Raw genomic sequence first — 20,660 nt, forward strand, 5'->3', positions numbered from 1 at the left:
AAAGCAAACCAGCGGTGTTACATTCATGAATGAAAGCGCGTTTTGAACCAATCTTCAGTTCATTATTATCCGTTCATAAAGACTTGCTTCATTCCCGAATTAATCAGCCGTTCAAACAAATCATTTGTCTTACTGCCACCTTCCTGCGGATTTAGTGTCATTGTAACGTATACTAGTTATTTAAAGCATAATATTTCTATATTTAAAAATATATATTTAATAAATTTATCTTAACATGAATTTATTGGCACTTATGCCACCTCTGAGCCTCATTAAATGTTTGAAATTGCACCTACCAGCCACTTTTGTGTTCCTTTGTGCCACCTCTGTAGTACAAATTATTTTTTTATTAATACTACTTTTATATGATTGGTAATACAGTTGTCTTATTCTGCTATTATATTGTTTTAATTAGAAATTTTAAAAATAAAATATAATAAATACTTTTTTTTTATTTGACAGATAATGTCTTTGAATAAAAAAAAATGCCAAAGAATTCTAATCCCTGTATTTATTTATTAATTTTTTTGCATATGTGTATATATTCTAATGGCTCTATCGGGGATAGGGTGGGTGTTCTTTGGTTGGTGTTTGGTTACTAATACAGTATATATGTTAAAAAAAAAATTTCTAAATGTTTTGAAACAATAAAAAAGTATCTGGAAGACATACCTGGAACATCTTTCCAGTCTTAAGAGAAACTCTTTTGTTGACTATGAACAAAACGTAAGCCACTCTCACAGCTTTAGGTGTAACTAGATTTAAGTGATTTAACACTAATAAGATCTGTTAAAGAAACACTCCACTTTTTTTGGAAATAGGCTCATTCCATCACCTTGAAAAAGTCTTACCGGACATCTTACATTCAATTCGATATTTGCACTGCCGCTGACAGAGAGAGTCTTCATGTTAAGGTGAGAACGGCTTCACAAACAGTCTTTTCAAATACCCAGTAAGTCATAATTGCTTCTTGACATTTTTTTGTTTATATTTGACAATTTCACTCCCTTCTCCTGTACTTCAAGAACATAAGCATATTTTTCTGGTGCTGCAATCACCAGTTCAGCGATTAGGGCACTTTGCACTATAGTGTTCCAGTCCACTCCATACTTCCTAAAGGCATCTGCCATGTTGCTTCCTCTGCTCAGTGGTAGTTCTGGGGGATGGGGCCAGTGCCCCTGCGTCAGCACACTTGGCCACCCCACTGGCCCCCCTACATCTGGAATCATTTTTGGTAACAGCCACTAGGTGGCGCTTCAGTAGTGCAGCCGCCATTCTGCTGTGAAAAATCCAACTGGACAACTGCACAGAAGCAGACAGAATGACAACGAAAGAGAAGTCAAAGTGGAAATAAAAACGCAATGACTTCAGGGAAGTAGTGTGTGACACGAAAAAGTGCAAAAAGTCACTCTATATTGTCAGGTTTATTTTACGGATCAGAATCCATCACATCTTACGCACCCAAAACTGGCGAATCTCACAGCCAATTCAGAAGCGCAATAGACAATTTCCCAAATTAACTCATCAGTAAATGTTATGACCACTACAGTTAAAGTTATGAAAATTATGAAGTATGATTTATGTTATCAATTGTGGAAACCACTAAATTATACATTTGAGGCTGCTGTATTTTTATTTTATGCAACTTTACACATTTAATTTACTATTACAGGTCTAAAATATATATTGCATTTATACGTTATATTGTACATTTTAATCCCATGGAGCACACTAAAAATATGATGATCTTACAGAACATGATGTTTATAATGCAAGAGAGCAAAGATTTTGCGAAAAATAAATGGAAGGCAAAGTCTGTTTTTGATAATGAACGTTATTCTGTGTTGTCATAATTTTTTAATGCAATAATAAAAATTAGGGTACGAACAAAAATCCTTTCAATAGCAAAAAAGTTATGGTTTAATAGTCAACATAAGTAAATAATACAAAAAAAGATATCAACGGAAAGGAGTAAAATAAATATTAAAAATGTTGTTGTGATTCAGGTTGTGTATTTTAGGTTTAATATACGTGATATTTGCCGTAGCAGCAGAAAGAAAATAGTCAGCTGCCAAGTGGCTTTCAGTCAAAAATGGCGGGCGCCGCTGTTGCAATGGAACGTTCTATTGACTTTCACTTCTTGTCAGTATAAGTTCTTTGTGTCACAGAACGGTCAGGCTCTCCCTCCTGCCAATTATCACGATCCGCCTCACCTGAATACTAGGTTCACGCACCTGCATCCTATTACCTCATCATCTAACACCACATAAAAGCCATCTCTTCACTACCACGGTTGTGCGATCCCGTTAATGCAACGTGGACTACTATCTACACATTCTAAGTACTATCTTTCTACTCCTTACCTGCATTGTACTTACCCGCTGTTTTCTCTGCATTGTATCTCAGTCGCCAGATCCCTCCAACGCTGTGGTCGACTACTCCGCTCCTTCCACTCGTCTCATCTTTGCTGTAACGAACGGAGACAAGTTTAGTATTTCTCCTATCAACCTGTCTGGCCTGGAATCCGAATTCTACCTGGTCTGCCCTGCTTCTTCCAGTCCATTCACAACGCTATAAATAAACTCTTTGTGTCAACACTTACCTCCGTGTCCGAAGCCGTGTGTTCATGACACTTTGCCTCAAACAAGCATTTTTGGGTGCAATACACAGTTTGTTCTGCAGGTGACAGTAATGATGCTTGTGTGTCAAAAGGTAAAGATTACGCAAGCAAGACCAAAAACAATGTCGAGTCTATGGCTGTATCTGAAATCGCTCCCTATACCTATAGGGCACTATTTGAGGTGACAGCCATTTTAAGTGGTGTTCAAAACCACAGTGGACGATATTGAGTGCACTCATTCAATCCCACAGTGCACCGCAAAAACGAGTGTACAATTGATGTACACTTAATGGCTAGAGATAACCCATAATGCACTGTGAGAGTTGCACCGCACGCCGATTGAATTCCCGTGTCTTGCCAAAAGATGGTGCCCGCAGCTGAATCATCCATCCATTCATTTTACAACGCGCTGGTCCATGGCTTAATACAGCAAACAGCAAAGGTACAAATTTGTTGTAAATTGATTATTCAATTTGTTTAACTATGGTTTATATGTAAATTCCGAGAAATAGTTCAAGATAAATCCTTTAATCTTACTACTGAACTGTCCGTATTAAATGATTGTTAAACAGTAATCAATATTATGCAAAAGCGGCAGTCCTTCCGGTGCACTTAGTGTCCGAATTCACTCACTCGTTTTCATTCACTCCTTCAAGTGAACTGTATGAATGGACTAATGTAGAGAATAGTGAATGAGGGTATAGGGGGCGATTTCAGATACAGCCTAACGTTTTAAAGATTGTATCAAATTCCTGTGTACTGTATGTACAGTAAAGGAGGTATTGTAGTAAGTCACCTGCAGTAAGTCAGTCTTATAACTACAAAAAAAACCTGAATTAATTACACTGAATGAATTAGTGAATATAACACACACACACACACACACACACACACACACATATTGCATTGTGGCCACGTGACTACATTTGGTATGCATTATTTTTTTAATAATTTTGTGGCCTGTTGTGAGTTACTTCCTTATTTGTTATAAGACGCATGATGGGAAGGACCTGAAACACTTTTTTCCCTTTTCTTCCTTTCAGACTGAAGCATGTTTGTCCCAAATGCCTGCATAATTCGTCGAACTGATTAGCCGACTATGCCAGAGCAAAGCCTCATGCTGAAAGCAATCTATGCTCAAATAAATTGTGGATTTTCTGAATGACCTTTCCTCGTAAAGTTTTAAACAAACAGCTCTTCTTCTGTGTCCATTTGTTCGACATGGTCCTGGTCTTCAGCCACTTGCTGCTGCTGCATGATGATTTCTCTCAACTGACAATGTAGCACGGCCACATTAGAGGGATATTTATAAGCTGTTGAAAAACTGCTGATTTGCTCATACATATGTCTTAGCTGCTGTAATTTTATACCCTTGTTTGTATTCCCCAGTAAAATGTTGTTTCCCCTGTTGTTGTCTCCTGAGACTTCTGTCGCGCTACACCTGCGTATCCCCTAATGTCGAACGAAACACCTGATCATACACTTCCGATAAAAGTTTCAGCAGCGTTCAGGAGCGCTCTGTTACATGTAGTTGGATTACGATCATTAACATCATCTTTTGCTGTCTTTATCTGTGACTCATTTCCTGTCTTTGTGGAAATACTGCCCTTGTGGAAAATCTCGCTTGGGATTACGAACTTGTGTGTGTTTCTTCACGATTCCGTTACGGGACAGCGCTGTTCCTCTTCGTGCTCACGGACTCAAATGCTTCACCAGTGTGGCCGATGCAAATCATCCATACGCACACACATACACAAACATTGGACTATTCAGGACATTACAAATACTCACGTTACATATTGTACATATACCCATTTTTTCTTTAAACACAAATATTCAAATGAAATGATGACGAAATGAAAAATTATAGGAACATAGAGGAAATTATTATAAATGGAAATAAATAGCAAAATTAAGGAATAAATATTGAAAAAATAATAAATAAATGATGAAATATGAGCCTACGGTATCAAACATGTAACAATGTCTAGGAACATGTAACAATACATTAATTCAAATCAATTCACAAAGTCACTGTGTTGGAACTGTGTTCCTTCTAGGGATGAGCGAGCACAGCATTATCTGTATCTGCATCTGTTAACCATATGAATTATCTGTATCTGTATCTGTACTCAGAGTGGGCGGGGCCTAACCCGGAAATGGGTGGGATTTAACCTGGAAGTTGGTCATGTTGTCTTGAAATGGGCAGGGCTTTAACCGGTATGTTATTTTAAACATGCAATTGATATGGGTTGATCAGAAATTGTTATATTTATTGCTGATTAGAAAACTATTTACATGACAGCATCAGCATTGAGCTTCAGATCAATGGTTTTGATCATGATAAATCAAGATCAAGATGGCGCCGCGGATGGCAGCCTATGTGCTTAGCTCTTCAGTTGTTTTAGTGTTTTTGTTCGTTTTTCCTTTTTTTTGTTTTGCAAACACGATCAGTTTTACAAGGGATGAACTGCTAAACATTAGGCAGAACACACCACAAAATCTATTACCCGTTTTTGATTATTCGGACGTTTTGCTCAACATCGTAGTTGGCGGAGCGGCGGCGCTTACCAAACGCTACAGGACGTGCAAGCGGGGGAAGCGCGCCGGCCCGCTCGTGAAGCTTCGTCAGCGTGGATTCAGGGTGTCGCTGCCAGGCATACATCTGGCGAATCTCCGCTCTCTACCCAACAAAACGGATGAACTCCTTCTGCTCTTTCGGACAAATAGGGATTTCTCACATTCTGCTGCTCTGTGTTTCACGGAAACCTGGCTGAACGCGGCTATACCGGACAGCGCGATTCATCTACCGGGATATCAGCTGTTCAGAGGAGACCGCGACGCAGAATCGACGGGGAAATCGCGTGGCGGCGGGACGTGCTTTTACATCAATGAGAGGTGGTGTACAGATATAACGGTGTTAAAGAAAATATGCTGCTTTGATGTTGAAGCGCTCTTCATTAACTGTAAGCCGTTCTATTCGCCGCGGGAGCTTTGCTCGTTCATTCTCGTGAGTGTGTACATTCCACCGCAAGCGCACGTGAGCCTGGCGTTACAGAAACTCACCGATCACATCACAGAGACAGAACAACAACACCCGGACTCTGTTTTAATCATTCTTGGGGATTTTAATAGAGCAAATCTCTCCCGTGAACTGCCAAAATACAGACAGCACATCACATGTCCGACCAGAGATAGAAATATATTGGACCACTGTTACACCACAATTAAAGGAGCATATCACTCTGTCCCACGGGCAGCTTTGGGACTCTCCGATCACTGTCTGGTCCATCTTATACCAACCTACAGGCAAAAACTTAAAGCTGCTAAACCTGTAGCAAAGTCTGTAAAGAGATGGACTGACGAAACAGAGCGGGTCTTACAAGCCTGTTTCGAATGTACTGATTGGAGTGTTTTTGAAGCTGCTGCCACTGACCTGGATGAGCTCACAGAAACTGTAACTTCATATATTAGTTTCTGTGAAGATATGTGCATTCCTACCAGGACTCGTTTAACCTACAACAACGACAAATCATGGTTCACTGCAAAACTCAGACAGCTCCGTCATGCCAAAGAGGATGCTTATAGGAAAGGGGACAAAGTCTTGTATAAACAGGCCAAATACACACTGGAAAAGGAGATCAAAGTGGCAAAGAAGAATTATTCTGAAAAGATAAGGAATCAATTCTCTTCTAGTGACTCTTCATCAATGTGGAAAGGTCTAAAGCACACCACCAATTACAAGACACCATCCCCCAGCACTTTGCAGAATCAGCAACTGGCAGACGATCTGAACGAGTTCTATTGTAGGTTTGAAAAAACACCATTCACACCTCCAACATCACCCCTCTCCCCCACTCCTGCAACACCCATTCAAATCAGTGAAAGAGATGTTCGCCAGGTCTTCAAAAAGAACAAAAGAAGAAAGGCACCAGGCCCTGACGGTGTGACACCAACCTGTCTGATAACCTGTGCAGATCAGCTGGCACCCATTTTCTCACAGATCTTCAATAGGTCTTTGGAGTTGTGTGAAGTCCCCGCCTCTCTCAAACGTTCTGAAATCATCCCCATTCCAAAGAAACCCAAAATAACAGGACTTAACGACTACAGACCCGTGGCGCTAACATCTGTCGTCATGAAGTCGTTTGAAAAACTTGTTCTGGCTTACCTGAAGGACATTACCGGACCCTTACTGGACCCCTTGCAGTTTGCTTATCGAGCAAACAGGTCCGTAGATGATGCAGTAAACATGAGTCTACATTTCATACTGCAGCATCTGGACAAATCAGGGACTTATGTGAGGATCCTGTTAGTGGACTTCAGCCTTCAACACTATCATCCCAAACCTCCTCCTGCCCAAACTAACTCAGCTCTCTGTGCCCACCTCGGTCTGTCAGTGGATCAACAGCTTCCTGACAAACAGACAGCAACTAGTGAGGCTGGGTAAATTCTCATCCAGCACCCGTACTATCAGCACTGGCGCCCCTCAGGGTTGTGTCCTCTCACCACTGCTCTTCTCCCTGTATACAAATGACTGTACCTCCAAAGACCCCTCTGTCAAGCTCCTGAAGTTTGCAGACGACACCACACTCATCGGTCTCATTCAGGACGGTGACGAGTCTGCTTACAGACAGGAGGTTAAAGAGCTGGCTGTCTGGTGCAGTCATAACAACCTGGAGCTGAATACGCTCAAAACTGTGGAGATGATCATGGACTTCAGGAAAAAACCCTCTGCTCTCCCCCCACTCACCATCATGAACAGCACCGTAAACACAGTGGAGTCATTCAGGTTCCTTGGAAATACCATCTCTCAGGACCTGAAGTGGGACATTCACATAGACTCCATTGTGAAAAAGGCCCAGCAGAGGCTGTACTTCCTCCGCCAGCTGAGGAAGCTCAACCTGCCACAAGAAATGCTAAAACAGTTTTATTCTGCCATCATTGAATCCATTCTCAGCACTTCAATTACCATCTGGTTCAGCTCAGCTACCAATTCTGATCTCAGAAGACTACGCCGAATAGTCCGGACTGCTGAACGAATCATTGGTACAACCCTTCCTACCCTTCAAGATCTCTACTTATCCAGAGTACGAAAAAGGGCTGCCAAAATTACTCTGGACCCCTCACATCCAGCACACTCACTTTTTGAACTGTTACCATCCGGTCGGCGCTACAGAGCACTGAGCACTAGAACGACCAGACACCGAAACAGTTTCTTTCCTCAGGCAATCCATCTCATAAACACTTGATCGTGGAACATACAACACTATACACTCTTATTTCACTTTTCAGTTATTTATTTAATGCACATACTTACTTCCATTCAAATGTCTTTGATATTTTTTGCACATTGTCTGTCTTGTGTACTTGTATATTGTTCTTTTTATAATATGTATCGTCTTGTCGCTGTAATTCTGTAGCACTGTGGAGCTTCTGTCACTAAAACAAATCCCTAGTATGTGTAAACATACCTGGCAATAAAGCTCATTCTGATTCTGATTCTGATGATAACAAACGAACTATATACAGAACAAGTTTTGCAACAATGAATTTAACACATGCGGTTGCAATTATGAAGTAAAATGTAATGAACAAGAGTTTTCATTTCAACATAACTTTCTTTTTTTAACCTTGAGCAGTGTGATTTTGTATTTATTTATTTATTTGGTTCTTTTTTTCACACCAGGTGTGTGTGTGTGTGTGTGTGTGTGTGTGTGTGTGTAGCTAATTCATTTGTAATATAGTTTTTTTATACCACTGCTTCGAACCAGCAGAAGGTTTAAAAAAAAAAAAACTCAGATGAACGGCAGAGAGAGGGCGAGAGAGAGAGAGTGTGTGTGTGTGTGTGTGTGTGTGTGTGTGTGTGTAACTAATTAATTTGTAATACCACTACTTCCTTTTTTATTTATTTTTTTATTTATGAAATACAAAAAAGAAAGTGTCAGACACTTTGCGTGAAGTAAAAAAAAACTGGTCAGAGACAATTGACGGTTTAAAAAAGGAAAAAAATTCAAAAACTTTTGCGAGTCGCTTTTACCAAGCACCACGTCAGTTAATCAAACCACATCTGAACAAACCCCACGTTTACCAAAACTCTACTGGTTAAGTAAGTACTACAAACAAACCAAAGTAAAAAACAAACCTGAAGCTGAAGAAACCCTAAACGTTAACGAAAAAACCCAGCAAACCTGAGTGACTGAGGGAGAGAATGCGCTGTTCTCTTCTCTTCTCAGTGTTCTGTGTGTGTGTGAGCAGAGAGGGACCGTTCACATGTTGCTCCTAAAAACGCGTGGAAAACACTAGGCACGCCGCTTTCTTCCTTATCAACAAAGCGCTCGGACGCTTGCGCTCCGGAAGCATCTGCCGTTTCTAAGCAACCATCAGCTGCGCTCTAGCTCCAAGCTTCGGTGCGCTTGCTGCATTCTGAAAAGTTGATTTGTTTTCATCTCGATGTGGCGCGGACGCACCTGAAAAAAACAAGCGCGTTAGCACCACGTCGCTTCCATTATGCGCGCGCGCAATAATAACATTTAAAATAACGAATTTGAGCACGCAAAAGACGCCACATGTGAACGGCCCCTAAATCTGTATGTGTGTAGGGGAGGGACGCTGTGACTAGTCTATCACCGAACGCAGACACAGTAAACTACCCAATGAGAATTTTTATTCAAGCCGAGCACAGATATTGACTCGTATTACTCGTATGATACTCGTACTCTGCAAAAGTGCTTTATCCGTGCTAGATACTTGTTTCAGCCGAGTATCCGGCTCAACTCTAGTTCTTTCACTGTTAAAAATTAATTGTAAATTTACAGGAAATTCCTGGCAACTAATTGCCGTGAATTTACAGCAAGAAATATACAGGTTATGTACTGTGTTTTTATTACAATAAAGTACTGTATATAAGGGCTGGGCAATATATCAAACGATATTGTGAGGCGCGTTTAGTCAATGAAGCCGATGCTTTGATTAGTAGTAAATCTCCATCACGTGCGTTCTGCTCAAGTTCCGCTGGAGTGGCAATTGATACACAGAGACGTAAATCTCTGACAAGCTACGCCATATTGCCCTAAATATCGAATGCGATATTGCTGTTCTTCAGAAAAATCCTTCAGCTCCCACATACTCTAGTTTTTCAGCTTTTTTGTGTATTTGAACCTTTTCCAACAAGGACTGAATGATTTTTAGAATCCATATTTTCACACTGAGAACAACTGAGGGACTCAGCAGATAGATATGCAGCTATCACAGATGGTTAAAATGCTCACCGATGCTCCAGAAGGAAACACCATGCATTGAGAGTCGGTGGTTTGTGGGAGCTAAAGGATTTTTCTGAAGAACAGCGGTCAGTTTAACTGTTCAGGACAAACAGGAGACTCATGAACAACTAGCATTAAACAAATAACACACAGCTGTGGCTCATCTAGGTAAGAACACAGTAAAAAGAATCAAGTGTTTGTAAACTTTTGAACAGGGTAATTTTTATAAATTCAACTATTATTGTCTCTTATGGACGATACACGGTGTGCTAAATTATTAGGCAAATTGAAATTCATACTTCAACATTTTACCAATCCCAAACCACTTCAATCTTAATAACTACTATTGGTTTTGTATTTAAATAATATACACCGCGTTCCACATTATTATGCAAATGATATCTTTCTCTGGTTTTCATAATTAGTCAATGCAAATGACAGTCAGTATAATTTTTAAGTCATCAACCATTAGGGTATAATTCGAATTTTATTGAACAAACCTCCTAATGATAACAGTATTTATTTCAAAAATAAAAAACTGAAAATGCACTGTTCCACATTATTATGCACAACAGAGTTAAAACATTGTATAGGTTGTAAAGAACTGAAAATGGGCATTTGCTGAATTTGCAGCATTAGGTGGTCATATTTACTGAAATCTATTTCAATCAAAAACATCCTAACTGGGCAAGTTACATCTTACCATAGGACCCCTTCTTTGATATCACTATCACAATTCTTGCATCCATTGAATTTGTGAGTTTTTGGAGAGTTTCTGATTGAATTTGTTTGCAGGATGCCAGAATAGCCTCCCAGAGCTGCTGTTTTGATGTGAACTGCCTCCCACCCTCATAGATCTTTTGCTTGAGGATGCTCCAAAGGTTCTCAATCTGGTTGAGGTCAGGGGAGGATGGTGGCCACACCATGAGTTTCTCATCTTTTATGCAGATAGCAGCCAATGACACAGAGGTATTATTTGCAGCATGAGATGGTGCATTGTCATGCATGAAGATGGTTTTGCTACGGAAGGCACAGTTCTTCTTTTTGTACCATGAAAGAAAGTGGTAAGTCAAAAACTCGACATACTTTGCCGAAGTCATTTTAATACCTTTAGGGATCCTAAAGGGGCCAACCAGCTCTCTCCCTATGATTCCGGCCAAAAACGCCACCTCCTTGTTGTGGTCGCAGCCTTGTTGGGACATGTTCCATCCACTACTCCATATATCTGGACCATCCAAAGATGCACAACATTCATCAGTAAACAAGACTGTTTGAAAATGAGTCTTCATGTATGTCTGGGCCCACTGCAACCATTTCTGCTTGTGAGCATTAGTTAGGAGTGGCCGAATAGTAGGTTTATGCACAACTGCAAGCCTCTGGAGGATCCTACACCTTGATGTTCGCGGGACTCAAGAGGCACCAGCAGCTTCAAAAACCTGTTTGCTACTTTGTAATGGCATTTTAGTAGCTGCTCTCTTAATCTGATGAATTTGTCTGGCAGAAACCTTCCTCATTCTGCCTTTACCTGCACAAACCTGTCTGTGCTCTGAATCAGCCTCAAATCTCTTCACAGTACAATGATCACGCTTACGTTTTCGTGAAATATCTAATGTTTTCATACCTTGTCCAAAGCATTGCACTATTTGACGCTTTTCGGCAGTAGAGAGGCCTTTTTCTTTCCCATAATTGCTTGAAACCTGTGGCCTGCTTAATAATGTGGAACATCCTTCTTAAGTACTTTTCCTTTAATTGGGCTCATTTGGCAAACTATTTATCACAGGAGTCTGAGATTCATTTCAGTGATCCAAAGAGCCATGAGACACAATACCATCCATGAGTTTAATTGAAAAACAAAAAACTGTGTGTTTATGACACTTACATACAATTTGCATAATAATTTGGAACGCGTTGTATAAGTGATACAAAATTGTCTGGGAAGGCTGAAAGTCAGAAACCCCTCATATTTAGGTGTGCCAAATTATTCGGCAAGTATTTTCTATCCAGATAAAATGAGCCAAGAAAGAGATTGAACTCAGACTAAAATTTAAAAATTATTCCATGCGCATGAGATGGATGCAGTACTAATGTAATAATAGAACTGGGCAGAGAAATGCTCATTGGGTTAGCAGAGTCATAAGAAATAGGTGGAGAAAAAAAAAGACACATATTAACTGCAAAAGTATGAATAATTAATGTCAAGAATTAGGTGAGAAACTATCAGAAACCATTAAGTCTCCAGCGACATCATTTTCCAGAGCTGAACCTTCCTGGAGTCTACAGAAGAGCAATGTGTCAGGTTCTCAGAGACTTTGTTTGAGTGTAAAATCCTACATTGACACTCACTTAATAAGAATAACATGCTGAAGTGTTGTGAGATCCATTAAGTAAGTCTGTGAGCATCTGTTTTTACACCAGAGTGAATGCTTGTGGGTACACCTATGTGCGCGCTTGTGTTCATAAGGTTCTTCCATGTAAATGTTTAATAGTGTGTGTGGGGAACCACAGCCCCATCCCGCAAGGCATGAAGCAGACATGGAGGAGACCCGGACCCCAAACATTCGGAGGCCCCCCCCATCCCAGGCGATCCACCGCAGAGACAACCGCGGCCCCCACCCAGAAAAGGGCAGATGAAAGCCCGGAGGGGGTCATCCGGCCGCCACAACGCAGACGACCCAGGGGGCCAGAGTGGCAAGCCCACAGGCTCCGCCAGCAGCCGGCCACACCAGGGCAGGCCGGTCCCTGGGCCCGGAGATCCAAGGGCCCCTACCCCCCCCCCTGCCGGGGCCCAGCAAAGCCAGGAGGGCCAGGCCCCGCCAAGCGACACATGGACATAGACAAACATGCACACATATACACATGCATACGTCCCCACCCTCATGCTCACAAACAAATATTCACACATTCGCCCCACATGTGGACACACAAAAATGGATACGGTACCCACACTCACACCCCCCCATTTGTACTCTATACTCCTGGATCCAGGCACCACCACCCCCAGAAGGGCAATCAGCCCAGACCCCAACCGGATGGCCAGCTCATCATCACAGCCCCCAGCCCCTAACAGAGAACAGGGGTGTGAGAAAAAAAAAGGGAGACCCCATGCTTCACCTCACCCGCTCAAATGTAGTGTTGGTGTGTGTTGTTCTAAAGTGCTTTAAAACGGGACGGGAAATACACTAACCACCCTCCGCCGTCTCATGTCAGCTCGGCCCCTCCCAAGATCCCTCAATGTCTATGTGCATATGAATAATGTGTTATAAATTCTAAATTACTAATTTGTACTCTTAAAATTGGCTAAGTTACAGTTAATTCAAATTAAATAAAGAAGTAAAAATCAAGTAAAACATTCATGTAAAAGTTTACAGTATTACGTAGAACCCATCTTAAAGCATAGGCTAAGAAAAATTATATATTCCCCAAAGCTCAAGGAAAAGTTGCATTATTACCATAAAACTCCATGGCAATTTAATTTAATTTAATTTAGATGGCAAATATTCTGATATTCTCTGGCGTATGGTCCTTGTGCTCACTCCCAGCAATTTTGCATCTAATGCTACTGGTAGAGACATGGCTATCAGTCCCTTAATATGTACCTCAGAAATAAAAATTCTGGGCCGCTCAAGGTTGCCAGATTCAAAGTCAAGTGTGTTGTGTGCTGATTCACCAATCACTGACTCACCAATCACTTGTACAACCTCTCAGAGTCCATCCAGCATGTGGAAAAGAATCCTCCTGGCTTGAGAGTGCACTTAAAAATCTCCTGGGAACAGGTAAACTCTTAAAAATTAGAAAATGATTCGATTAAGCAAATGGGACAGCCGTGCATGAAGCCTATCCAATATAACACAACAAAACACAAGATGATGAAAGAGAACTTTGAGTAATGAAATAAGTATGAAATAAGTAATCAATAAATAAAGCAATGCATTCAAAAACAACTATTTGTCTCATGTAAAAGTTAAATTTCAGTCAACACACTCAGCTCGTCATAAGACACATTTTGTTCTAACAAGCTAAAATAGTCATTTTTCTTGAGTCAAACTTAAAATCATTACAGAATAATTCATATGTATATTTGTATCAGTAATGCATAAAAGTAAGGAAGGTCAAATTGTATGTTATAAGTTTTTAATTTTTTTTAAAGACAGAAATATTGCAACTACACAGCCACCATCTTGGTGCTTTTGATCCACAAAAAGCAATAGTTTTTTGGTTGGTCACACCACAAGGTGCTACTGTGGCCTCTCCCTTGCTGACTAAGAAAGGTCTAAATAAATAAATGTCATATTAAATAAATCTGGAAATAAATAAATGTCAACACAATGCATAAATAAATACGAAGTAGTAAATGTTAACTAAACTTGGAAAGAAACACTTGTGGACATTGACATTGTCATAAATAGATTCATGAATAAATGAAATAATCAATTAATAAATTAGGAAAAATAAAATTAACAATACAGAAATATGTAAATAAAATTATAAATATTACAATTTGTAAATATTTGTAAAACAATATTTTTCTCATTTCTTTATAAACATTTCAATATGTATTTCTCCAAGAATAAAACTCTGAATACTATTGTCATGTTTTATTTTTCGAATGTATTTCCTTTTGTAAATGGAGTGTAGACACAGTCGTGTGTGAATAGGACTTTTATTTTGATCTGGTGGTGTGACGTCATAAGGCTGAGTCGCGCTCCTGCATCAGTGCAAAGATCAGCAGAAGAAAGGTTTGCAGTCTTAATACTTTATAGTGTATAAATTAATACAACGCGTTCAATCTGTTTGAAATGGCTTAAAGCGATGTAAACGTAATAATTATTAAATGCAACTTTGTAATATTTTATCTAATAATGAACGTTATTTTGTGTGAGTAAAGTGCATCCACACAACGCCTGATTTCTCTCTGTTAGTGATTCAGATCAGAAACACGATTCCAAACTCCGAGTCAATTGAATCGGTTGATTCACAAAATGATTCACTGTTTCGAATCGCCGCTCGCTGAGAGACCTGCTGCTCAACACACTGAAGACACAACGAGAACAAACTCAAACAATGACAACTTTTACAAACAACTGCAAATGTTTTTGTTGTTGTTGTAATGACAACCTTAAAATACTATAGCTATTTTTAATGATTAATGTATTATACTAAATGTAATATACTAATAAATAAAAACCTGACTGAATAGTAAGTTAAAATTGAGTGTTTGTTAAATCAGATCATTTAAGTCCATTAATATCACTCTGACTCCCTACTAGTGCACTGACCACTGAACTAGAGCTAATTGAAATGCACACAGAGATTTATTTATTTTATTTATCTGTAATTTTTTCTTATCTTAAACAGGACAAAGTTTCCTAACACAGAAAAAAGCAGCTCCTCGTGGAGCAACAGAGATCCCTCTGACACTGTTATAAAGATGGCATTTATCAAAGAGGAGAATGAAGACATGAGGATTGAAGAAACATTCAGAGTCAAACATGAAGATACTGAGGAACAAACAGGTTGGTTTTCATTCTCAAAGCTGAACTATCCTGTGAACCTCTACATTTTCTCAATTCATTTGTTTTTGGCAGGTGTTTTCTACTTTTTTTGCCCTTCAGCTTTCTTTTTCGAAAGGCCATTTTCTACTCATAGTGTTTTTTTGTGTGTTTTTTTAAACAGCATTTAAAGAATTGTCTCATTTAATTTTAAAATGTTAATGTTCACTGTTAGGATTGAGTAACATTCTTCAAGTGAAACAGGTACATAAAGGTTGTGTGCATGTGGTCAAATGACGTTAGTGAAATAAAGCGTTTTATTTTCTACATCAAATTACATTTACAAAAGTAGTTTTAAATACATAGAAAAACATCATAAATGCAAGTAAATTGTCTACTTTCATATTACTTTCATAATAACTTTTGTGACAATAAAATGTATACTTAGCACTCTTTTAAAAACAGCTGAAAGAAGCTCCTGCCACGCCACTCACACAGTTTTCCATTAGATTACATTATATAGCATTATGGTATCGGATAGAATTAAATTATTGACATGAAAAACGTAATTAAATCGAATTGTAAAACCAGTTGGGAGTTGGAGAATGAGAATGAGAATTTCCAAAAAAAGTGGACTGTTCCTCTAATCGTGTTTGAGGGAGTTAGCAATATTCTAAGGATCCATCTGACTTGAGTATGTATCAGTCTCTGCTGTCATCTTTCTCTACCCATGTCCATACTGCCAAATCTTCATACTTCCACAACAAGATCAACAATGCTCCGGACACACGCAACCTTTTCAAAACTTTTAATTCACTGCTCTGTCCCCCTCCACCACCTCCCACCACTTCTATAACAGCTGATGATTTTGCCACATTTTTTACAGACAAAACTACATCTATCAGTAATAAGTTCTCAGCTCCACACATACAGGAACTAAAACTGACCACACCCACGGCTGAAACTCCCCTCTTCTCCTTCCATCCCCATTCTGAGGCAGAAGTAACCAAACTTCTCCTCTCCAGCCATCGGACGACATGTCCTTTAGACCCCATCCCCTCACACCTTCTCCAAGCAATCTCTCCTACAATCCTACCGGCGCTCACACACATCATCAACACATCTCTTCTCACATGCACTTTCCCCACTTCATTTAAGCAGGCCCGGGTAACCCCACTGCTCAAAAAACCTACACTTAACACTTCACTCATAGACAGCTATAGACCTGTCTCTCTCCTTTCGTTCATAGCAAAAACATTGGAACGAGCTGTTTTCAACCAGCTATCTTTATTTCTCTCACAGAACAACCTATTGGATGCTAACCAGTCAGGGTTCAGGAGTGGCCATTCAACTGAGACGGCACTACTGTCTGTCACTGAAGCCCTGCGGATTGCAAAAGCTGATTCCAAATCATCAGTACTCATCTTACTGGACCTTTCTGCAGCATTTGACACGGTAAATCATCAGATCCTTCTGTCTACCCTCTCATCGTTGGGCATCACAGGGACTTCACTTCGCTGGTTCAAATCCTATCTCTCTGGTAGGTCTTTCAGAGTGGCCTGGGGAGGGGAGGTTTCCAAAACTCATCAACTGTTCACTGGGGTTCCTCAGGGATCAGTTCTTGGACCCCTCCTCTTCTCCATATATACCACATCTCTGGGCCCCATCATACAGGCACATGGCTTCTCCTACCATTGCTATGCTGATGACACACAGCTCTATCTTTCTTTCAAACCAGATGATCCATCAGTAGCTGCAAGGATCTCTGGCTGCCTGGCGGATATCTCTGCATGGATGAAGGAACACCATCTTCAGCTCAATCTAGCTAAAACTGAGCTCCTTGTCTTTCCCGCCACTCCAACTTTACAACATGACTTCTCCATCCAGTTAGGTTCATCAACAATTACCCCATCGACTTCAGCCAGAAATCTTGGTGTAATCTTTGATTACCAATTGACTTTTAAAGAACATATAGCTAAAACTGCTCGATCCTGCAGGTTTGCGTTGCACAACATCAGAAAGATCAGGCCCTTCCTAACAGAGCATGCTGCACAACTCCTTGTCCAGGCCCTGGTCATTTCCAGGCTGGACTATTGCAATGCTCTTTTAGCTGGTCTTCCAGCATGTACAATCAGACCTCTACAAATGATTCAGAATGCAGCAGCACGACTGGTCTTCAACGAGCCCAAAAAGGCCCATGTTACACCTCTCTTCATATCCCTGCACTGGCTACCGGTTACGGCTCGCAGCAAATTCAAGACACTGATGCTGGCCTATAGGACAGCCACCGGCTCATCACCGGCCTACCTCCATTCACTACTACGCATCTACACTCCCTCCAGAAGTCTGAGATCCTCTAGTGAAAGACGCCTTATTGTACCACCACAGAGAGGCACGAAATCACTTTCCAAAACATTCTCCTTCAATGTCCCTGCCTGGTGGAATGATCTTCCCACCCCCATCCGAAACGCTGACTCCATTACTGTCTTCAAGCGACTGCTGAAAACCCATCTTTTTCGACACTATCTGACTATCTGAAAAAAAAAAAAAATTCTCCTCTCTTTCCTGATCTTCCCTTTCTAGCCCGTACTCATCTAACAACGCCTGACATATGGTACTTTTGAGCACTTCCTATGTCGATCTGCCTCCTTAGGATGAATTATTTGTTGTATTCCCAATTGTAAGTCGCTTTGGATAAAAGCGTCTGCTAAATGAATAAATGTAATGTAATGTAAATGTAATATTGAGAACGGTTTCTCTCTTGCAGTTGCTTAGTGGATATAGAATATTGTTTGTTTTGACACTTCAAATGTTTTGATGCCTGTTATTTTGTGCCATTAACATGAGGTTAACTTTTATTTTTATTTTTTCACCCTAGACCCAATGGCACTGAAAGAGGAGAGTGAAGTACTGAATGAAATAGAAGAGAAAGATCATGATTTTATAAATAGACAAATATCTTTTAGCTGTTCACAGACTTCCTCAATAAAAAGGGCTCAAAAGACAGAAGATAAGCCGTACACATGCCAAGAGTGTGGAAAGAGTTTCACTCGCCTTGGAAACCTTGGTGTCCACATGAGGATTCACACTGGAGAGAAACCTTATGCGTGCAAACAATGTGGAAAGCGTTTCTGTCAGCAAGGAAGTCTTAATGTACATGTTTTAAAGCACACTGGAGAAAAACCGCATACCTGCCAACAGTGTGGAAGAAGTTTCTCTCACCTTGGAAACCTTGGTGTCCACATGAGAATTCACACTGGAGAGAAACCTTATGCGTGCAAACAATGTGGAAAGCGTTTCTGTCAGCAAGGAAGTCTTAATGTACATGTTTTAAAGCACACTGGAGAAAAACCATATACCTGCCAACAGTGTGGAAGAAGTTTCTATCAGAAAGCAGCCCTTAGTTGCCACATGAGAGTTCACACTGGAGAGAGCCTTATCACCTGCCAACAGTGTGGAGTAAGTTTCACTCAAAAAGAAAGCTTTAACAGACACATGAGAATTCACAATGGAGAGCAGTCTTACACGTGTGAGCAGTGTGGAATGAGTTTTGATCAACAAGAAAACCTTAAAATCCACGTAAGAACTCATAGAGAGAAATCCTACACCTGCTCTGAGTGTGGAAAGGATTTCAGTCAAAAGCGAAACTTGGAAGACCATATGAGAATTCACTCTGGAGAACAACCCTACACATGCCCTCAGTGCGGAAGTAGGTTCAATTATAAACGACACTTGGAAGAGCACATAAGAATTCACACTGGAGAGAAGCCTTTCACCTGCCAGCATTGTGGAAGAAGTTTCAACCAAAAAGGAAACCTTAACAGACACATGAGAGTTCACTCTGGAGAGAAACCATTTATATGTGGTCACTGCGGAAGGAGTTTCAGAAAAAAAGCATCCCTTAAATGCCACATAGATTTTTCACATGTCAAAGAATGAAAAAGACTTTGTAGGCAGTGCTGGTGGTAGTGAAAAATAATGAATAAATTGAGAAGGGGAGGAATTAAACAGTATAGTGCAATTTTAAAGAGGAGTTGAAATGAGCAGATGAGATCAATTGTGTGAAAGAGCTTGAAGATGGAGGATTGATGGTAATATGTATTAGTAAAGAACAGAGGAATAAAGTGATAACAATGAAAATGGTATGTAAGCAATGATTCTTATTGCAATCAAATAAAATATGGGTTTCTGAAATAATGACTGGAGTCCCATTAAGTGTAAATATGGGAATACAGGAGGAGATGTACAGTAATAGAAGCCAAACGCTTACAGATGATTAGAGAGTATTGAGCTTTTTCTTGGGCTCTCATTACCTAATTTTTTATTTAGATTGGAGGCCAACTCGTGTAAATTAACTTCGCTGTTGGCTTTGCTTGCTTCTCCTCTTTCAATGTCTCCTCTTCTTCACTAACATGTAGTGCACTAGTGGTAGCTACAAATTTACCTCTGCTTCAACATTAATGCCATTACTGGAGAATCAAATGTTTCCCTCATCTCTTACGGATCCTATTTTCAAGCAGTGGCATGAAAAAGACCTAAAAAGTTCTCAAGACCTGTATAGAAATGGCACATTTTGCAGTTACATTCAGCTTTCTTCTGACTTGGGGTTAGAGTTTAGATTCTCTGCCCGAGCCCGGACTTGACCCGACCCGACCCGTGGGCCGGGTCGGGCCGATATTTCCTGCCACTATCTTCGGGCCGGGCCGGGCCGGGCCGGGCCGGGTTGGGCGGGGCCATGATCAAGCATTTGTGTGTGTTTTATTTATTTATTTTTTTAAATCATTACTTAATTAGGATAATTGGGTGGAGAGCTATGCCATAATTATAAATATTATACGAATATTTTAGCAAAGTCGGCCTGAGCAACACGTGACGTGTAGGTCTACAAAGTTGCGCAAGTTGCAACGCGTGTCATGCGCGGCAACGCTCTAGCTCCCGCGACTCCTCCACTGGCACACATAACACCGGGCTAGCTGTGCTGAATTGTGTATGTGTATAGCTTAAGTGCAACATGGAGCTTGAAGACGTACAGACAAAAATTAAAACGGGGGAATTAACTTTGAGCAAGTTTGGAGGAAAGTCGGAGATATGGAAACATTTTCAACAAGTCGTGGGCAGTGACAACATATGTGTCGGCTTTGTGAAGTGCATTAAGTGCTACGTTTTATAATAGGCTTTAAAATATTTATTTTGTTTAAAAATATTCTAAAACTTATCATATTTATTAAATATGCCATCCAAAGTGAATTACTTATTAATTTTCTGTGTTTATCATTGTTCACGGTTTTTTAG

The 20,660-nt window shown here is 40.2% G+C and overlaps 1 protein-coding gene across 1 annotated transcript in view; it reads left to right on the top strand.

Annotated features, from left to right (window-relative positions):
* LOC141322419 (uncharacterized) overlaps positions 1–20,660 on the top strand; it is a 342,413-nt gene that overhangs the window by 52,087 nt on the left and 269,666 nt on the right. Inside the window, exon 4 of the mRNA XM_073833426.1 lies at positions 18,987–19,280. Coding sequence (XP_073689527.1) covers positions 18,987–19,280 — 294 coding nt within the window. The remainder of the gene's footprint in view (positions 1–18,986; positions 19,281–20,660) is intronic.

Source organism: Garra rufa, chromosome 1 (genome assembly GCF_049309525.1).
Source record: "Garra rufa chromosome 1, GarRuf1.0, whole genome shotgun sequence".
In the NCBI taxonomy this organism is placed as follows: domain Eukaryota; kingdom Metazoa; phylum Chordata; class Actinopteri; order Cypriniformes; family Cyprinidae; genus Garra; species Garra rufa.